The 19,940-nt window shown below is 55.1% G+C and overlaps 1 protein-coding gene across 5 annotated transcripts; it reads left to right on the forward strand.

Annotated features, from left to right (window-relative positions):
- The first annotated feature begins 59 nt into the window (after positions 1–59).
- B4GALNT4 (beta-1,4-N-acetyl-galactosaminyltransferase 4) lies at positions 60–19,905 on the forward strand. Of its 5 annotated transcripts, none has more exons than XM_085223932.1 (21): positions 60–205; positions 6,157–6,269; positions 7,599–7,700; positions 8,012–8,107; positions 8,367–8,457; positions 8,794–8,894; positions 9,259–9,326; positions 9,504–9,582; positions 10,910–10,976; positions 12,155–12,319; positions 12,488–12,631; positions 12,876–12,985; positions 13,235–13,335; positions 13,680–13,762; positions 14,123–15,329; positions 16,465–16,772; positions 17,128–17,281; positions 18,061–18,133; positions 18,223–18,376; positions 18,699–18,825; positions 18,959–19,905. In XM_085223932.1, the coding sequence occupies exons 1-21, from the start codon at positions 79–81 to the stop codon at positions 19,071–19,073; spliced, it is 3,585 nt and encodes a 1,194-aa protein (XP_085080058.1). In that variant the 5' UTR covers positions 60–78; the 3' UTR covers positions 19,074–19,905. The 5 variants fall into 5 exon arrangements, with proteins under 5 accessions (XP_085080058.1, XP_085080057.1, XP_085080059.1 ...); XM_085223931.1 differs by lacking the exon at positions 60–205 and adding an exon at positions 410–1,294; XM_085223933.1 differs by lacking the exons at positions 60–205; positions 12,155–12,319 and adding an exon at positions 414–1,294.
- The last annotated feature ends 35 nt before the right edge of the window (positions 19,906–19,940 follow it).

The following is a 19,940-nucleotide window of genomic DNA, read 5'->3' on the forward strand; positions in this document are numbered from 1 at the left end:
ACCTTCTGCACCCGCCTGTGAGCACGGCGGGGACATGAAGCCTGGAGCACGGGTGCCCTCTAGTTTCCCCAGCTGCAGATGTCTTTTTTTTTTTTTTCTTTCCTCATTGCTGAATTCTTCCTCTGTTTTCGTTTCCAGTCCCGCACTGCAGCGAGGACGAGAAAAAATTCCACTTGTTCTGAAAAGGCTGGGCAGCGGGGATGCGGTGAGTTGTGGGCGGTCTCAGCCTGGCTGAGCTGTGGGATGGGATGGGAATGGAGATGTGATGGGGAAGGGATGGGGATTGGGATGGGATGGGATGGAGATGGAATGGGGATTGGGATGGGACGGGATGGAATGGAGACTAGGTTGGTGATGAGATAGGGAGGGGAAGGTCTGGAGATGAAACGGGTTGGCATGGGTACGGGACGGGGATAGAAATGAGGATGGGGATAGGGTTGGAATGGGACGGGGCTGGGAAGGGAATGGAGATGAGATAGAAAGAGGACGAGATAGGAAGAGGACGGAGAGAGGAAAGGAACGGATCCCAGCTCGCACCGCGGCCGCTCCCCGCTCCCCGGCCGGGCCCCGCAGCCCCTCGGCACGGCGGCACGCAGGGACGTACCAAACCCGCGCCGGGGGGCGGTGGGGTACAGAGCCGCTCCGCGCGCGCCTCGTGTCACCCGACCCGCCGCCCCCCTCGGGCACGGACAGCTCCGTCCCTCCCGCCGCTTCGCACCGCCGCTCCCACACACTGCGGGGACGGCGCCGAGGCCGCTCCCCCCGCCGCCTCTATGGCCCGGCCCGCGGCTGCCGGCCCGTTGGCGTGGCGACGCGCGGCGCCCCCTCCGGCCCCGCCCTCGCAGCGTTCCTATTGGCAGAAACTCCGTCCCGGCGGGTGGCTATTGGCCAACGCCCCCGTCGCTCGGCACGGGCGGCGCCGCGCCTCCTCCCTCCGCTCCCGCCGCCGCCGTTCCATTCATTCGCCGCCCGGCCGTGTCCGCTGCCGGCGCGACGGGGCGGCGGCGATGCACCGGGCAGCCGCGAGCTGCCGCCGCCGCCCCCCCGTTGCCGGCCCGTAGCGGCGGGCGGCCGGGGGAGGGGGGCCCGATGGGCCGGGGCTAGGCCGGCGGCGGGCCGCGGCGGCGGCGGCGGCGGGCGGTGATGCCGCGGCTCCCGGTGAAGAAGATCCGCAAGCAGCTGAAGCTGCTGCTGCTGCTGGCGCTGCTCACCTCGGCCGCGTGGTTCACGTACCTGCACATCAGCCTGGTGCGCCAGGGCCGCGCCCTCCGCCTGCCCTTCACCTACGGCAGAGGTAACCCCCCTCTCCCCCGGGGTTCGGGGTTACCCCCCGGGGCTCGCTCCATCCCTCGATGGGGTCACCTCGGGGCGTGGGGCGGGCTGCGCATTGGGCTTGGGGGGTAGAACCCATTTCTCATCGGTCCACACCCTGATGGTGAGGATGGGAGAGGGGTTGGGGGTTGGATTGGGTGGCTTTCGAGGGAGTCAGGGCGATCTGGGGGCCGGCCACATCTCGTGGGTGCGGAACATGAAGTTGGCACAGCAGCGTGAGCCTGCAGATTTTGGGCCTCGTGGTGCAGCGGGTGCCGTGGGGTTGGTGCCAAGTGGGGACGTGGGAAATGGGATTCGGTCCGAGGAGCTCTGCTTGTGTCCTTCACTGAAGGATCATTGGGAAGCCTTTGTTTTGGGGGAGCAGAGTGGGAAATTGTGCTCGGAGGGAGGATGTGCTGGGTGAGGACTGTGGTCCAGAGTTTAGGCTCTTTCCATTCAGTGGTATAAAAGATGCTCAGAGACGTGGCTGTGTGTCCTGGTCCCAAGTCCCGTAGGGATGGGGTGACGGAGGCTGTCTGTGCAAGAGAACCCAAAGGGTGTCCAAGACCCCATGCCCTGCTGTGGAGGATGCTGCCTGTCTTGCATCAGCCACCAGAAGATGCTCAGAAAGGTTAATTACTCATTAAATAGAGCAGCACCGAGCTGATGTGTCTTCAGCCTCCAGAAAGCATTGGGTGTGAGTTCCTGACAGGAAGTAAGGTGGGGGGCCAGGCTAAAAGGTGTGCGCTTGGGGTTATTTGGGGTGTTTTGGGGTATATGTGTCCCTATGGTGTTCCTATGGCTTGGATGCTGCTCACATGGGGAGTGCGGTCGGTGACTTGGCTGGAAAGCACGCTGGCATTCCGTCCCTGATAAAATGCTCCCCCTTCCCTTATCTTCTACAAGTAGATAATTACCCTTCTCTGCCTAATTTAACACGCAGGCTCCTCATCTGAAATAATGAGGCCATTACGGTGTTCTCCCAGCTGGAAACTGTGCTGAGTCAATGGGGTGGAAATGCTCTCATGCCAGGTGGGAAGGGAAAAAAAGATAGAAAAAGGGGGAAAAGAACAGGAGGAAAAAAATGATAGCAATGATGTAAAATGGCTCTTAGCAGAGTGCCTGGCTGGCCCTGCCACCTGGAGCAGTGACTGAACACGTGTGGCTGTTGCCAGTGCTGATGGATGGGCTGGGATGTAGGTTTGGGGAAAGCTTTGGTGGCACCTGCAAGGGTGAGATGCTGGTGCGTGCCTTGGGGAATATATCTTGGGGCTGGCAGACAGAGTGACACAGAGGGCTCTCCAAAGTGCTGTGAGCAGGGGCAGCGCTGGCTTACGAGGCACCGAGATAATAAATTGCATCATGGTTGGGTTGGAAAGGATCTTCAATCCCCTCCAGTTCCTACCCTTCTCCGTGGGTGGGCCACCTCCTGGTAACCAGGTTGCCCAGTGCCCCATCCAAACTTGAGCACCTCCAGGGAGCCCACAGCTCCTTTGAGGAGCCGTGCAGGGGGAGTTGCCAACACCTCAATATCTTCCTCTGGGACCTGCCCCCGGACTGCTGAACCTGAGCTGGGAGCACCCTGCCTGTCCCTCCCCTGATGGCTTTGGGATTACACATGGCACCCCTAGCACATCTCACAGACTGGTGTGCTGCAACACTGGGTGCATTTATTCCTTTCTTTAGAGGTGCAGGTAGGGGAGAGGAGTAGACAAGAGCCCTTTGAAGAGCTTCGGTGGCCCATGCAGAGGGGCAGCGGTGCCATCCGTGGGCCGCTCGATTTCCCCTTCGGCCTCTCTCTGAGAGAGCCCTCGTCCCCCTCGCCTTGAATCGGCTCTTTGTGAGCACTCCCACCCTGCCAAGAGCTGCTGGGAGGGGAGGAGGAGGCAGGCAGACAAGCGAGCCCTGTCCTTGGGCAGCCAGGGCTGTCTCAGGGCTTTAGGGCTGGGGAACAAAGTGGCACGGAGCTGGGAAACGTGGCAGCACAGGTCTAAGCCGTGGGGCTGGAACAGCAGCAAGGCTGGATAATTGAGTGAATGCATTACACTGCATTTATCCCTTTGCTTCCCCCGTTGTGGTGTCTGGAGGGGCTGAGAGCTCGTGTTTATGATTGCTGGGTTTCGGCAATCCCATCTCTGTGATGGGTGATGCTCACCCCTGGGCTTGTCCCCGAGGAAAGTCCCCATGTCTCCAGCTGCGTGGTGGCACTCGGTCCTCTTTGAGCCATCAAAGACACTGTGGCCAGGAGCTCGGCTGTCCCTTTTTAAGTGCCTGTTGCCTTGGCAATGGCAGGACTGAAGGGATTTGGGCTGGACAAGGAGATTGATGGGAGCTGGCTGCTGACCGATGACTGCGACATGAAGGGAGGTTTGGGGGGGGGGGGGATGCATAGGTCCCCCTCGTCACCTCCTTAAGGGAGGCTCTGCTGGATTGGATGCTAAATTTAGATTAAAAGCAAGGGAAAGGATCAAAGCACTCAAGACTGGTGGAAACGGGGTGCTTTGGAGGACCAGTGTGGTTAGACCACAGGGCTTGGTGTTGGCATCTTTGGCTGGTTTCTTCTTCATGTCCCCCATCTTTCCCATCTGGGTTGAGCTGCTGCTTCCCAAGGCATCCACTGACCAAAAGGATCAGCCTGGAAGGATCCAGCCCTGAAGGCACCTTGATGACTTTGGTAATCAGCGCAGCCCATTGTGCTGATGTTTTGGGGATGGATAGAGAAAGGGCTGATGGTGATTGAATTGGAGGAAGACGTACCTTGCTTTGGCATCTCCCTTTCTGCAGGGGGTTTTCGCTGCAGGATTGGAAAGATAAAAGCAGATGCTCCCCGCTGGGGAGATCTGTCAGTCGGGAGCACCAGGCTACATCTGCCTGTTCCCATTTGCTCTGGATATGGGTCGCTCGTGTGGTGGCTGCAGCACCCTTTACCCCAGGTGCTAATGACTTTTGTGGTGCAACCAACCCCCAAATCCCTCAGTTTGGCTGGAGCCCTGGAGACTGGGGAACCAAACCCCATCACCTGGTAGGCATTTAGGAACTGCATTCTGTTTCTAGCACAAGATTTCAGGGGCTTGAGTGCGAACTCAGTATTTTACGTCCATATCATTTGCCCCGAACCCCACCTGGTTGAGGTGCTTAGAAATTTGGTGCTGGGCTGCATTTCTGGCAGCACCCAGATGTTTGGCCCTCTTTGGGGAAGGGAGAGGAGAGGGGATGCTCCTCCCCAGCCAGCATCTCGCAGGCAGGAGCCTTTTATTCTTGCTGCTGCCTCGCTGCAGGACCAGGAGCCAAACAATACCGCTCTGCAGCGCCTTTTGTCCCTGCTGTGGGGCTGGGCTTCCAGCGGCGTTGGCTTTGGAAAGCAGCGGGGCTTGGGGAGGGGAGAGAGGGCTCTGGGGCTGGAGGGTGAGATGAGAAGGGTTCATTCTCAACTTGCTGCTTGCTGGTAGTGATGCTGGCCTTTTCCTCCCTTTCTCAAGGAGGGGGTGTTTATTTTCAGTTGCAGCCAGGCTGATTAGCATTTGTTTTTTTGGGCAAAGACTGTCCTTGACTTTCCTATCCAGTATTTGAATTGCAGAAGAACAAACATTGCTGCGGAAACCTTCTTCTGTGGCTTTGCTGGTGCTTTTTTTCTCCTCCTGGCTTGCAGCCACTTCTCTGAGCACACCCCATCCCTGCTGAAGAGACACGTAATGGCAGAGAAGGGGTACAGGTGAAAACATTGGCAAGAGCATCTCTTGCTGTGGTGTCCTCATAGAGAGCTCTTCCTGGGTGACACGGTTGTCTCCAGGGTGGGCTAGAGGATGTAGGAACAGCTGCTGCTCTGCCTCCTTCTTGCCATAGGGGGTCTCCAGCTGGATCCAGTCCCATTCCTTCTTTCAACACTTCCCATCCCCATCAAGGCTGAGACGGGGCTGTGGGAGGAACGATGTGGGTCTGAAGACATGGGAGGGAGGCAGGGAGCTGCCAGCAGAAAGCTGGGGCTGCCAGGGCTGAATAATGGCTGAGAGCAGAATAAGGGGGCTTTAGAGCTTAATTTCCTGTTCCCGCGCTGCAGCCGCGCTGAGGATGGGATTTGTGCTGCCATCTCCAAGGAGATGTGGGCTGTGCGACTGCCCGAATGCTAATGGCATCAGTGCACGTACATCAGGAGGCTGCTGGGTCTGGAGGCTCCCCAGGCCTGTCCTGGGGCAGGCAGGAGCTCCCCAGAACCCTCAAGTGAGATGATGAAGAACATGGGAGAGTCTTGTTGATACCTGCCTTGCTGTTCCTGCTGTCCATGGGAACCCAACACTGCCACTGGGTTCCTCACTGGGCTATGGGGTTGGCATAGAGTCCCCTTTGGGGAGCTGCCACATCCCACGCTGGTTTTGAGGCTGTGGTGGGCATGGAAGAGACTGCCTAGGGCAGTGGGATGGCCCTGAGCTGCCAGAGCTCAAGAAGGCAGTGCTCTTAGATAGTTTGACTCTTGGTTGCCTTACGTGGAGCCAGGAGTTGGACTTGATGGTCATCTTGGGTCACTTCCACCTTGGGATATTCTGTGATGGTACGGTGCTTGGTCTGATTTTTGTTCGGCACCATCCCGACAGCTGGATGGGGAGCTGAGGTCCCACAGGAGCTTATCCCATCTGACGTAAAAGAGCTGTTGTGAGAAGAGTAATTAAAAGCAATGCTGATGAGCCGCTGCAAGCTGCTTAGTACGAATGTAACGAAGGGAATTGCAGCCAGGGCTATCCATGTCCACCTCTGCTGCAGCCTCAGGAAAGGCCCAGGAGCATCTGGTGGTGGTGAGACTGGAGGAGGCAGCCATGGTCTCACTCAGCAGATCCTGTGTTTGCATTGCAGATGGGGAGCGGCCGGGGGAGGTGACAGACCCCGGCAGGCGACCAGCAGTGGCCCAGGCAGTGGCACGGCAGAGGAAGGCCGAGGACTCCAGTGAGAGCCACGAGGAGGAGCAGGTGGGAATGAGAGAGCCGTGGTGGGAACAAGGTGGGATGGCAACTGTGAAGGTTCCTGGCCTGTGTTCCCTACAGACATGTGGCTGAGTAGAGCAGGGCACTCCAAGCCTTGAGTAGGTCCAAGGGTGGACAACCTTTTTGGTTCTCTTCAACAGCCCTGATGGTGAAAATTGAATTCCCTGACAGCCAGTTGAAACTTTCAGCGTTGTGACTCATGCCTGCTGCCTCTTGCCTTGTCTGAGAAGTCTGCCATGATCTGCATCCGTTACTTAGTTGTGCATGGCAGTAAGGTCCTGCTTTGCTGGGCGAAGCCGCCCTCTCCTGTGTCCTCTGCTCCATCCTAGGAGCCTCCTCTTGACTCAGTCCCATTTGTCAACATCTGTCTTACAGTGGAGAGCCCCTGAATTCAGAGCAAACAACTGCAGACCGAAAACTGAGATGAGAAGCTTTATTCCTGGTGTGCTCTGAGCCCCAGCTGGGCATTGCTGCAGATCTTGCTGTTGGCACCGCTGCTCCTTTGTTTGTCATCTTTTATTGTTGCAGTGTCCCCACCTGCTTGCAGGACAGTCTGGCCCTGATGCTGGAATGTTATAGCGAGGCTGTAATTGCATCCTTGCTTTCCGAGTGAGCACAATTATGCCTCCACCCTAACAATGCCTCCGAAGAGCATTGCTCCCCTCCTCCAGAACACTAGTGACATCATTTAGGAAAAGTTTGCTAATTATCTTCTTTGTACTGCACATTGTAATGGGCTGTGCTTTGTGCCATGGTTCTCCAGAAGAGCCTGACTTTCCCTCTTCAGCAAGCTGGAGGCAGGTGACTGCTCCCCTAATCCCTCTAAATTATGAGACACGAGTGATCGGATTAATCTAATCCCCTTTAAAGGAAGAGGGAGAGTCGGGAGGAACCCTGCTGCCTCTGCCTGGAGGCAGAAGTACAGATCGCATTATTGCCCAAGCTCCTGCTCTTTTGGAAACGCAGCCCAAAATAGTCCCTTTCCTATAGCCTGCCAGACTGGCGTTTAGTATGAACAGCAAGCATGCTGTTTTGGAGCAGGAGTACTTTCAGCAGAGAATGGGAAACAAGTTGAGGTGGAACGTTCTGAAGCCCTGCACTCTGGGATGCCTTGCCAACATTCTTCTGTAGAGAGGTGCCCCACTTTCCTTTGCATTCAGCCTTGAAAGCGTTCCCCTTGCTTTGGAAACGCTTGGCATCTCAAGTGAGGTATTTAGGCATGAGGAAGCATCCTGCAAGCACATCAGAGCAGTGTGCTGGCTGTGGCCCCACTGCCCCACACCTCTCATCCCCCATCTCCTGCTTCCTTGGCAGAACGATGGACAGGATTTGGATGGACGGTTTTCCAGAGGCTCACGAGCCACCAGACGCCCCAAACTCAACCTGACCAAGCAGGCTCTGCCCTGGGATGAGAAGGTACATGGACAAGGAGGTGATGGTGGAAGGGAAGCATGGCCGTGACCATGGTTTTGAGGGGTGGGGAAGAATCACGTGGTGTCTTCCTCCTGGTTCCAATGGGATGGGTGATGGTGGGGCTGGGCTTTTGCTGTTGTATCCAGAAGGGGAACAGTCCTTGCGTGAGCCTGCTTGGGAACTAAAAGGGTGCCCTCGCAGCACTGGGAGGAAGATTATCCACTGGGTTTTGGTGTTGTGAGCGTAGGGTTGACCCTAATGCTGTCCCTGGGAGGTGACTCACACATCTCTCCCTTCTTCGCCTCATTCTGCAGTACAAGGGGAAAGCGAACCTGCATGTTTTTGAAGACTGGTGTGGAGGAGCTGTGAGGCACCTAAGGAAGAACCTCCATTTTCCACTCTTTCCGCACGTGAGTCCCAGACCAGATGGTGGTGGGTTGGAGGGAAGGCCCGCTCGTCTCTCTCTCTCTGGCATGCAGGCTTTTGGGTTCCCTTTAGGGCATGTGATTGCCATAAGAGCCAGCCAGGCTTAAGGGCAGAGATGGAGAGATCTGGGTGATGATGGGACCTGTATGACCCCTCTGGTTTTAGGGGTACAAAGCCCCAGGAGGATGAGGGGTGGATAACGTTGGCACAAGGTGTGACCTGTTTGTACTTCTGCATCCCCAGACCCGCACCACGGTGAAGAAGCTGGCGGTGTCACCCAAGTGGAAGAACTACGGGCTAAGGATTTTTGGCTACATCCACCCTTTCAAGGATGGTGAGTGGGGATCTTGGGCCTCTTCTCCCCTTGCAGTGGTGTGGGAAAGCTGCCCTCTCCCTTTTCTTGGGCCACGTGAGGGCAGAAGGGGTTTTGGAGAGTCCTTGGCTCCCAGGCAGGAGGGTCTCTCTGGAGCAGAGATCCTCTTCCATGGTTTTCAATGAAGCTGAAGCACCGGTCCTATCCAGGACAGAGCAGAACGTGGGGTCCATGGCACCATGTTACTTCTGTCCATCCATCCCTCCGTTTCCTCATGCCACAAGGAAACGCTGTCACCTTCATCCAGCCAGCCCAGGACACCAGCACTGCTGTATACCTCTCCTCTGCTGTCCTCAGGAGATTTCCAGTTTTCTGTGGCATCAGATGACAATTCGGAGTTCTGGCTCAGTTCTGATGAGAGCCCATCCAACTCACGGCTGGCTGCCTTTGTGGGCAAGGTATGCACATTCACCCTCCAGACTTCCCTGCACTGGGGATGCTCCTGTCCCAAGGTGGGAGGTTTAATGTATGCTGTTGGATTTTCCTGGGGAACTGGAAAACCTATGGTCTTGATTCACACTTACATGCTTTTGGAATCTTGCTGCTTGTGTCCGGTGACAAGCTCCTGTGCCAAGAGTGCCAGCAGAGGAGGGGACAAGGGGACCCTGGGGTGGAGCCCTCTTTCCTGTCTGATGAGCCTTTCTGCACTTGGCACGGTGCCCAGTGGAGGCAGAGGAGAGCTTCTGTCTGTCTGTCTGGCAGGGTTTGGGCTTGTGCCTGCTTAGCTGGCAGCTCTTAGATGTTCATCTTTCCTTTCCCCAGCTGGGTACCGAGTGGACAGCTCCAGGGGAGTTCACCAAATTCAGCTCACAGGTCTCCAAGCCTCTACGGTAAGCTCCACACTGATCCTGACCTGCTCCCACCACAGCCCCTTCCCAAAACACCCAACACTAGCCGACACCTTAAAGGTGTTGGACACCATGAGTTAGGGTCCAGGGGCTCCACCCCATTGCCCTGACAGCAGTAGCAGCAATGTTTCCTAACCAGCATCTCCCTGTCTTGTGCAGCCTTATGTCGTCCAGGCGCTACTACTTTGAGCTGCTCCACAAGCAAGATGACCGAGGCTCGGACCACGTGGAAGTTGGTGTGAGTAAATATCCTCCTGTGCTGCTTCCAGGCTTGTTTCTGATCAGCAGCTCTCTATGGCCCATCCCATCCTCCCTTTTTTTTTTTTTTTTTTTTTTTTTTTTTTTTCCCTCCTCTTGCCATATTCATGGAGAATTGGGCTGGGTGGGAAGATAAGGTCCTTTTTAGAGGAGCCCAGACTGTGGATAAGATGGAGACAGACAGGTACCATCCGGGATACTGAGATACTGACTGCTGCCCTGAAGAGCTGTCAGCCCACTCTACTGCCTTAGGTCCCTTTTTTCTTTCCTACCCCTCCTTTGTAGATACCAGCAATTTCAGATCTGAACTTGCCCACCTGGCTGCACAGCCCTGCTGTTCTCAGGAGCTCAGGCTTTTTTTTTTTTATTTTTGGGGGGGAGGAGGGAAGGGGAAGATGTTGGCTCTTTCGCAAAGGTTTCCTTTCTCCCAAACACTCATTAATCACTGGATTCAGACTTGTGCTAGCAAAGCATCTCAGAGGCTGACAGCTCCCCTTTCTTGCGTTTCTCCTCCCCAGCACTCAGTGCTCTGTCTGAGTGCATGCAGTGCTGATAAGATCTGAATTTCTGATGTGAAAAAAAAAAAAAGAGGGGGAAATGTTTTCTTGCTGGAGGGAGGGAAGCCTCTCAGGTGCTTGTAGAGAGACAACAAAGGACCCTAATGCAATCCCTTGCTCTGGATATGTAAGGGCTTGTCTGTACAAAGGCTCACATCCATTTGGGGCATGCTTTTAAATGGCAGTCAAATCAGTGCAGGCAGCTGTGAAGACATTCTGAAGTCAATGCATATTTGTTGTTGTTAATGTGCTCCAAATCAGCTGAAGCTGGTCTAAAAGGCAGCAGCAGAGATCTGCAGGGGGTTGCTTCAGTCTGTTCCTATTCCTGCTTTTGCCAACACAGATCTCAGTGCTTTGCACTGGAGAGAGGCAGGGGAAGGAGGAGCTGGTTTAGGGGTCAATGAATGACAGCTGTGGGTCAGGGTCTTGAATCCCACGTTTGTGCTCCCCTGGTCATAAATGCTAGTTGGGAAGAAGCTGCTGCCTGGCCCAGAAGAACTACATGGGTTTGGGATATGTGGCAGCCAGGGGATATCCCCACTTCTAGGAGTCTTCCCTTTTCCAGCCATGCAGGGAACAAGCCCAGAGAACTACAGTTTAAAGAATGAGGTAGGTCTGGACCTGTGCTGGGATAGGGTCAGCCCTCCATCTCATTCCACTGCTGTGGTATTGGGTTGAGGATAGTTTCTGGGAGCTGAGGATGGAGAAGGACCCGTCCTCCCACTGATCCTCCATCTCCTTCTTTCCTAGTGGCGAGTTTTCCTCCCTAGCTTGAAGTTCGAGGTGATTGACTCCTCCTACATTTCTCTGTACACAGGTAAGGACCCTCTCAGGTGCTAGCAGCCAGCAAACCACCATGCTGCACTCACCTGGGCTCAAAATGTTGGTTGAAACCAGATGCAAGGGAAGATGGGTCCGAAACCCCCAGGGCTTCTGCTGGATAGGAGGAATGAGGCTGCAGCAGGTAGGGGTGATGGCTGCAGCCCTCTCGAAAATGGGATGTGTAAGTGCTGTGCCACAGAAATGCAGCTCCTGTGTCTGCTGCTCTCCAGCTTCCTCCTTGCTAACAAGGCTTGGCTCCTTTGGCAAGCAGCTCGGCTACTTGGCCTTGAGTTATGAGGAGCTGTCATGGAGGTGGGAATGGATGGCATAGGATTTAATTAAATCTATAGATCTTCTGCTTCCTGCCCCTTCGTCAGTCTGGCAGCAAGAAAGAAGATGATGGATGGGCCCTGCCCTGGCGCTCAGTGCTCATGAGGACTGGTCATCAAACACGCCCCGGAAGGTGTCACTGAAGCAACACGCAGGGATCAATAGGGAGAAAAGGGGTGGACGGGCAGGAGGTGGATGAGGTGCAGATAAATTTTCCCCAGCTGCTATCCATCAGCATCGATGTTCTCCCGCTTGCCAGCTCCCTTGGAGTCCAGCAGCATTTCCCAGGGTGCAGCCAAACCACTTTTGAGTGCCTATCCCCTGGGCTTAAAGCTCTGCCTCTTCCCTTGCTCCAGCATTTTCCTTATTTGGCTGCATGAGGATGCAGTGCAACGTGTCCCACGTCTCCCTATGCTCCAGCATGTCCCTATTGCACAAAGGAGCATTTTGGGGACTGCACTTGGGATCTGCCTGCTTCCCCCCAGTGTCTTTGAATACTGGGAACAGACAGCCCCACCTGGGACCAAGGTGACCAGGGCACGGTGACCTCCCTTAGTGGCACTGTGGGGGTTGGTGAATATCCAAGGACAACGTGTCACCCAAATCCTTAAATGGGAGAAGGGCAGAAACCAAGCTCATGTTGTATTCACTTGAGGCTTGAAGGGGAAGGCTTAATCCAAGGCTTAATTCCTGTGTCCCTGGGAGCCAAAGCCTCTGAGTGTTTCCACGTCTTGTGTTTGTAGTGAGCGATGCTGTAATCAGAGCTGGGGATCGTGGCTGAGATTGCCTGTACCCTTTTCCTATCTGTCATTAGCTGATAGCAATAATTGTTTGTCTCATTAGTCACAGGGTCTGCAAGCCTGCAGGCGGGCTGGAGGGGCTGGGTTTGCCCTCCCAGGAGCTGGGGACCTATGGGACATGCTGTTCCTGTGTGGGACACAATTTGGGGACACAGATCATGTGTTTGTGCACATGCCTCCTTTTGGGGGTGCATCCCTTTTGTCCCAGGTGGGTATCCCTGCTGAGACAGAGGGATGCAGGAACTGATGCTGAGTGGTGGGGTTCAGCCAGGATCCTCCCCCAGAGCCTTTTGGGGGGTCCCCAGGGCTCCCCTCATCCAGAGGATGAGTCCTGTGGTGTACCAAGGGATTCAGCCACCATCCTCTCCTCCCTCAGATGAATCGACTTTGAAGATGAACCATGTGGAGCACATCCCGCAGTCTCTGGCCAGCCACAGTGGGAGCTACCTCTGGGAGGCACAATGGGATGAGCACGGGGCTGACATGCTCAAGTCTGACCCCAGGGATACCTTCTTCCTCAGTAAGTGGCTGGGACTTTCCATTGCTCTGTGACTTCCTTTGGTCCCTTCCAACCCAAACCACTCTGTAATTCAATGAAGAAGACAGGACCTGGATGCTCCAGGTACCCAGAGCACCCCTCCTACTTTCTGCCCATCTCTGGGGTGAAGGACATCTCTTCTGGGGGCAGTTTGGGATGGTTTGGGCTACAAACTGTAACGTGGGATGGGCAGAGGTTGGGCTGAGCCACACCTGCCTCTCCTCAGCCCCTGCAATAGAGCCGTCCCGCGTGGAGAATGTGTTGGTGCCCTGTGCCTACAGCCCCACCTACGTGGTGAAGGACTTCCCCATCGCCCGCTACCAGGGCCTGCAATTTGTAAGTGTCTCTCTGTGATGCCTGGGAGGGGAACTTGCCAAAGCTCTTGCTCCTGTAGCAAGTCTTGGTTTGCCTGTGATGTTTCAACATGGTTAAAATCCAGGAAAAAATGTCTTTTGGTGGAGGGTTAAGTTGAGCCTTCCTCTCTTGACCCAAATGGGTTTGGGATGAGCGCTGTGTGGTGTGTTTGGTGTGCTGAGATGAAGCCAGCTGGGTGCACTGGTGATGGTGGAGTGCTTGGCTCCCCAGGTCTACCTCTCGTTTGTGTACCCCAATGACTTCACGCGCCTCACTCACATGGAGACGGAGAACAAGTGCTTCTACAGGGAGTCCCCGCTCTACCTGGAGAAGTAAGTGTTGGCGTGCATCCCCAAGCCCTGTCCACAGCAAAGGGCCACCTCCAGCCTGGCTCCCAGTTCATCTCCTGGGGATCTGTTCAAGAAAAGGGGAGATGTAGCACCTGAGGACATGGTTAGTGGGCACGATGGTGATGGGCTGGCAGGTAGACTAGATGACCTCAGAGGTCTTTTCCAACCTTATTGATTCTATGACCCCAGTTCCCATCCCAGGATGTTCCCCTGCACATATGTTTGTGTATGTGCATGGCAGTACATGCATGCCTGCTCGCAAGCACCTTTCCCCTGTGCACCCTTCTCTTATCTCTGAGACCTCATCTTTCATCTCTGTTTCACAGGTTTGGCTTTTATAAGTACATGAAGATGGATGAGGAGGAGGAGGACCCACGTCAGCGAGCATTTCTCTTCCTCAACCCAGACAGTGAGTCATGCCTGCCCACTGGCAGCTCTCAAGCATCTCTCAGTGGCTTGGCATGGGGCTGAGGACCTGGCATCCTAACCCACCAGCTCAGCTGATGGGAGATGGAATGCATCAGTGTGACTCCAGTGATATGCTTGGAGGGGTTAATTAGCCAAGGTTTGGAGGGCTTAATTACTGGAGTCTTTAGCCCCCATCCCTGCTGAGCATCACTCAGTGCCTGTCAGCTCTCAGTCTCCCTCACCCAGGGACAGTTTTCTCTTTGATCCCCTTAAGGAGACAAGCTTTGCCTGCTTGTCCCAAGCCATCGTGCTGCAGAGAGCAGGGACCCTTGAGAAACTTATTTCTGTCTTTGTTCCCTAGATTTCCTTGAAGATGATGAGGAGGATGAGGATACAGTGGACAGCCCTGAGGCCACAGACCCACCTCCCAAAGCCAGGAAGAACCTTGAGCTGGTATCTGAAGCCCAAAGGAAGGAGATTCTGCCCGTCACCAGAGATTATGGGGACTACCTGGACTACTACAGCTTCCGCCGCAAGCAGAGTCGGGCACGGGATGAGGTGGGCATGGGAAGGTGGAGCATGCCCCCTGCCACTCCCAGCCCCACAGCCACTCCTGTGGGTCCCCATGGCAATGGGGACACAGGACCTGGGCAGGAGAGAGTCCGTGGGAGGATGCTTCGATGGTTACCCCAGCAGCCCAGTGAGGAGGATGAGCTGGGGCTACTGGTGTCCTCCAAGCGTGCTGGGGTGCTCAGCCTTCAGTCTCACCTCTCTGTTCCCATCTTTGGTGGCAGAGCCAAAACACCAGGTCCCAGCAAGTCTGTAGTATCTAAGGAGGACAAAAAAACTCAGAAAACCCAGGAGAAGGTGTATGTGACCAGGCTGCAGCCCGGCAAACGCAAAGCCCCAGCCCAGGAGCCCGCCTTCCCCAGCATCTTCCTTTACCCAAAGCTTCTGAAGAAAGTGCAGCTTCGCTCCAGGACCCCTCAGAAGCATTCCATCACCTCCAACAAGCTTCGAACTGCCCCTGGCCACCGGGCCCCTTGGCTCTTGAGCAACATCTCCAAAGAGAGAGAGTCAGCCAGGAGGAAGACCAGCCGGGCGGGTGACAGGAGGTGGCAGCTGGTGAGCAAGCAGGAAGAACTTGGAGCTGAAGGGATCTTCAGCAAGGAGACCCACGAGGATGTGACCACTGCCCCGGGCAGGGTGGCGGTCACCACCGATTACAACTCCTCTGAGGTGACTCGCTCGCAGGGGACACGGGTGACGTCCTTTCTGAAGACATCAGAGATAACAGCATCCCAGCAGGAGGGAAAGGGCCAGGAGGAAGAGGAGGAAGAGGAGGTGTCAGACTACAGTTATGAGACAGGGGAGCTGCCGCAGAGCTGGCTGGAGGACTCCATCAACTGGCAGAGGACGTTCAGCGTCAGCTCGGTGGACTTCGAGCTCCTGCGCTCCGACTGGAATGACTTGCGCTGCAACGTCTCGGGCAACCTGCAGCTGAGTGAGAGTGAGGTGGTCGATGTGGTGGCCCAGTACATGGAGAAGCTCAACGAGAAGAATGGGGGGTAGGGAGGCAGCAGGGTGTGGGTGGGAAGTGGGGAGGATAGGAGGTGCCTTGGCCCCACTTGGCTTTTTGGGACCAGGTGGACTGGACATTGGGTTAGAGTGGTAAAGCAGCCCGTGTTGGAAGGGACCCCCAAAGATCATCAGGCCCAACCTCTGGGGTGGGAAATTACCTAGCACCCTGTCCTACCACACCATGAGAACCTCCAGAGGCGGAGATGCTGCCATGTCCCTGGGGAGATGGTTCCAGTGAGTGTTGTTTTCTCACTGAAAAAAATTTGTCTTTTACCAGGACAAAAACTCTCCTGGTACAGTCTGTACTTGTTGCCCCTTGTCTTCTCTGTCTGTAATACATTGATGAGCCCTTCCTGAACCTTTTCTTCTCTTGTGTGGAAAAAATCCAACTGCTTCAGACTTTCCTCATAGGACAGGTTCTTGAGCCCTCTGGCCATTTTTGTGGCCCTCCCTTGGACTCTCAAGGGGGGTTTCAACTCTTTGAAAAAGTAGATAATGGCAGGACAAGGGGAAATGGTTTTAAGTTGAGGGAGGGAAGATTTAGGTTGGATGTCAGGGGGAAGTTCTTTACAGAGGGAGTGGTGAGGTGCTGGAACAGCTGCCCAGAGAGGTTGTTGATGCCCCATCCCTGTAGGTGTTCAAGGCCAGGTTGGATGGGGCCCTGGGCAGCCTGGTCTAGTATGAAATGTGGAGGTTGGTGGCCCTGCATGTGGCAGGGGGGTTGGAGTTTCATGATCCTTGAGGTCCCTTCCAACCCTGGCCGTTCTGTGATTCTGTGACCCTCTTCAGCCTGTGCTGGGCTCTTTGATTATACCTTTCCAGGTGAAGGAGTGGGCACTTGTCTTTGTTAAACTTCATGCCATGTCCGCTTTGCCACCTTGCTCTAACTTGGTGAGGGTGCTATCAATCCCATTGTTCAGATCATTTATGAAGATACAGAATGGCATGGAGGCTAACATCCATCCTTAGGGGACCTCGCTTGTTACAGTCTGCCAGCCTGAGTATAAACCATTGCTTGCCATCCTCTCAAGTGCAGCATGCCAGGCAATGTCCAAGCCATCTTACAGCTGGCCCGCTCAATCTGTCTTTTGGCTGTTTCACCTGTTTCTCCTTCCTCCACAGTATCTACACCCTCTTGAGGATCATCAATGTGGAGAAGCGCCGGGACACAGCCCGGGGCAACCGCTACCTGCTGGAGCTGGAGTTAGCAGAACGGGGCCAGCGGACAGTTCGGCTCTCTGAGTATGTCTATGTCCTCTTGCACCAAGGCAAGCAGGATGACAGTGCTGAAGCCAACCCTGAGGGGCCAGCCCTGGGGGCCACCGAGGCCCAGCCGAGCACCTGGAGCATCCTCTATGGAAAGCCCATTCTGTGTCGGCCTCTGCAGCTGAGCTGGAAGCAGGACATCATGGTGCACTTCGTCGTACCTGGTAAGTGACAGCAGGATGCATCTCTCTGGCATGTCTCTTGCTGCCCACAGCATTCTCTGGTGGGATTTTGCATCCTCCTGGCAGATTCAAGGGGCTGCAGGCAGCCAGGAGGGCATGGCTGTGGCTTGAAGCAGTCTATGTCAGGCATTGGGGTTGAGGGACATGCCCACGGCTGTGGTACTGCCAAGTGCCCTTCCATAAGACAAGTGCTATCAGGGCTCCCAGGAGGCCAGACCCACAGCAATGTTGAGGTTATCTGGTGTAATATGACAGATTGCTGGTTTGGGGGGTGTTTTTGGGACCTCTAGAGTGGGGATCCCAAGGTCTGAAGAATGTTTGTGGCTGTGCCCGGCAGTGAAGAACCAAGCGCGCTGGGTCCAGCAGTTCATCTCAGACATGGTCAGCCTGTATGACATTACGAAGGATGCCAACTTCAACGTCATCCTGGTGGACTTTGACAGCGACGACATGGACGTTGAGAAAGCCCTGCAGGATGCCCGGCTGCCTCGGTAACCCATCCCAAGGATCCCTCCATCCTCTCCACATACCACCGTAGTTCTGCGCTGGTGGTCTCATAGATGGGCAGGGTGGTCCTGTCACAACCATTGGCTTGAAGTGACCCCTTTCTTCATAGAGTCATAGGATGATTTGGGTTGGGTGGGACCTTACAGCCCATCTAGTTCCAACCCCCTGCTGTGGGCTGGGATATCTTTTACTAGACCAGGTTGTCCAAAGTCCCATCCAACCTGGCCTTGAGCACCTCTGGGGATGGGGCATCCACATCTTCTCTGGGCAGCCTGTGCCAGTCCCTCACCACTTTCTGAGTAAAGTATTTCTTCCTATTGTCTAACCTAAATCTCCCCTCTTTTGGTTTAAAACTGTTACCTTTTCTCCCATTATCACACTCCCTGATAGAGGCCACACCAACTTTCCTGTATGTCCCTTTAGCTACTGCTATTTGTTCTCCCCAGAGCTTTCTGTTCTCCCAGTTCCCTGACTTTCTCTTTGGGTTTTCTCTGATCCAGGTGCATTACCTTGCACTTGGTCCTGTTGAACTTCACGAGATTCACACAGGCCCATCTCTCCAGGCCTGTTGAGGTCCCTCTGGATGCCATTCTTTCCCTCCTGCATGTCTATCCCCGCATGGTTTGGTGTCATCCACAGACTTGCGGAGAGTGCACTCAATCTCGCTGTCCATGCCACCAACAAAAGGTGTTAAATAGTGTTTGTCCTCTTGAGAAGGTCCCTTCTCATCACCAAAGCTAACTACCCTGCTCTCTCCCCTCAGCTACCAGTACCTACGGCGTACAGGGAACTTTGAACGCTCAGCAGGGCTGCAAGCTGGTGTGGACATGGTTGAGGTGAGGACACACTGCTCCACTTGGGGCTTCTGGAGCTCCTGGTGTGGCTTGGCTGTGAGCCTCCCACCTGTGTCTGTCCCCACCCTCAGGATGGGCACAGCATCGTGTTCCTGTGTGACCTGCACATCCACTTTCCCCCCAACATCCTGGACAGCATCCGGAAGCACTGCGTGGAAGGGAAGCTGGCCTACGCGCCCATCGTCATGAGGCTGAGCTGTGGCAGCTCCCCACGGGAGCCCAATGGTGAGGGGTCCCCTTCCTTGTGCCACCTTCCAGATGGGAGATATCACCTGAGTGTTGCTGTGATGCTGGGTTTGGGTTACAGCTAGGATAGGGTGGGTTTGTTCTGCTTTGGTGAGGTGAGATTTGAGCCCAAGGGTTCTCCAGAACTTGAAGTGTTACTCTGCGGACCCCAGTAGGAGGTGGCAATGATGGGGACAGAGCTGTGGTAGGAAGGGAGCACTGGGAGACAGATTGGGATGAGGTGTGAGCATGGATGTGGCTTCCTGGGAGCACCAGGGGTGATGGTATGGTAGGATGGGGATCTCACCGCTCCTCCCTCCAGGTTACTGGGAGGTGAATGGCTTTGGTCTCTTTGGCATCTACAAGTCGGACTTTGACCGTGTTGGAGGGATGAACACGGAGGAGTTCAGGGACCGTTGGGGCGGAGAGGACTGGGAGCTCCTGGACAGGTGAGGCTGGAGGCACCAGGACCCCTGTACCCCCACCTTTGTGACGGGAACCCCCATACCCCCACCCAGGACAGGGATTTGTCTGTGTCCATCCCTCATTTCCCTGAGCAGCTGCCCATCTGTCTGACTGCAGGGTCCTTCAGAGCGGGCTGGAGGTGGAGCGCTTGCGTCTCAGGAACTTTTATCACTATTACCACTCCAAGCGCGGTATGTGGAACGCTCACAGCAAGAAGTCGCCCAAGGACTAACACCCTGAGCCCAGCCCACAGCTAACAGACCACAGCCAGAGGTTGGCCACCGCTGGTGCCCACGTGTCCCCAACCCTCTGGTGCCAGCACAGAGGGCATTGTTGCCACCGGGGTCTCCAAATGAACCACGGTTACTTCGGGGTGGATATGGGGAGGGAGGGTGGGTGGAAGCGGGAAGGTGGATTTTTTCTTAAGGGTCTAATTTCTTAGTCAGAAATGAATTTATTAACTCATTAGCGCCAGGCAGTGGGCGTCCTGCTGTTGAGAGAGCAAAGCCTCAAGGCTGGGGGCCATGTCTTGCTGGTGATGCTGAAGGGATTAAAGTGGTACCTGAGCTTGCAGCCAGCACTAGCTCTGCATCCCCTGCACAGTGCCCAATGCCAGGCTGGAGGGCAGAACCCTTGTTGGGGGGCTGCTGGAGCAGATACCCTTGGGGTGGTGGGGTGTCTGCTCAGGGCTGCCTATCTTCTCTGTGGCACCCCTAGAGCCAGTGGTCACCTTGGATGGGAGAAAGCTCTGCCTTGACTGCTTTGGCTGAAGTGGACAAAGGGCAGAGCCCCTTCCTGGCCCCCATCAGCAGGGTGGGCTGGTGGGAGGGGGGGGGGAAGGGCAGAGCCCAAAGCAGGTACAGGACTGGGGAGAGCAAATGATGTTTCCAAGCTAATTTCTGTGAAATTATGAGGTAGGAAGCTGTTTTCAGAAAGTTCTGTCTGTTTGTTTTTTTTTTCCTTTTTGTTTTTGTTTTTTGTTTTTGTTATTGTTGTTGTTCTGTTGTTTTGTTTTGTTTTTGTTTTTTAATTCTTAAAAATTAAAATCAATGTCTTGACTGGGATTTCCTTCTCGCAGTGTCACCCTCTGCCTTGTGGC

Source organism: Meleagris gallopavo, chromosome 5 (genome assembly GCF_905368555.1).
Source record: "Meleagris gallopavo chromosome 5, MGAL_WU_HG_1.1, whole genome shotgun sequence".
NCBI lineage: Eukaryota > Metazoa > Chordata > Aves > Galliformes > Phasianidae > Meleagris > Meleagris gallopavo.

Excerpts from the sequence above, each read along its gene's own strand:
- B4GALNT4 (XM_085223931.1), top strand. The coding sequence starts at position 1,144 with ATGCCGCGGCTCCCGGTGAAGAAGATCCGCAAGCAGCTGAAGCTGCTG. Across the intron at positions 8,458-8,793 it reads CATCCACCCTTTCAAGGATG|GAGATTTCCAGTTTTCTGTG; the intron begins GTGAGTGGGGAT and ends TGCTGTCCTCAG. Across the intron at positions 18,134-18,222 it reads CTGGTGTGGACATGGTTGAG|GATGGGCACAGCATCGTGTT; the intron begins GTGAGGACACAC and ends CCCCACCCTCAG.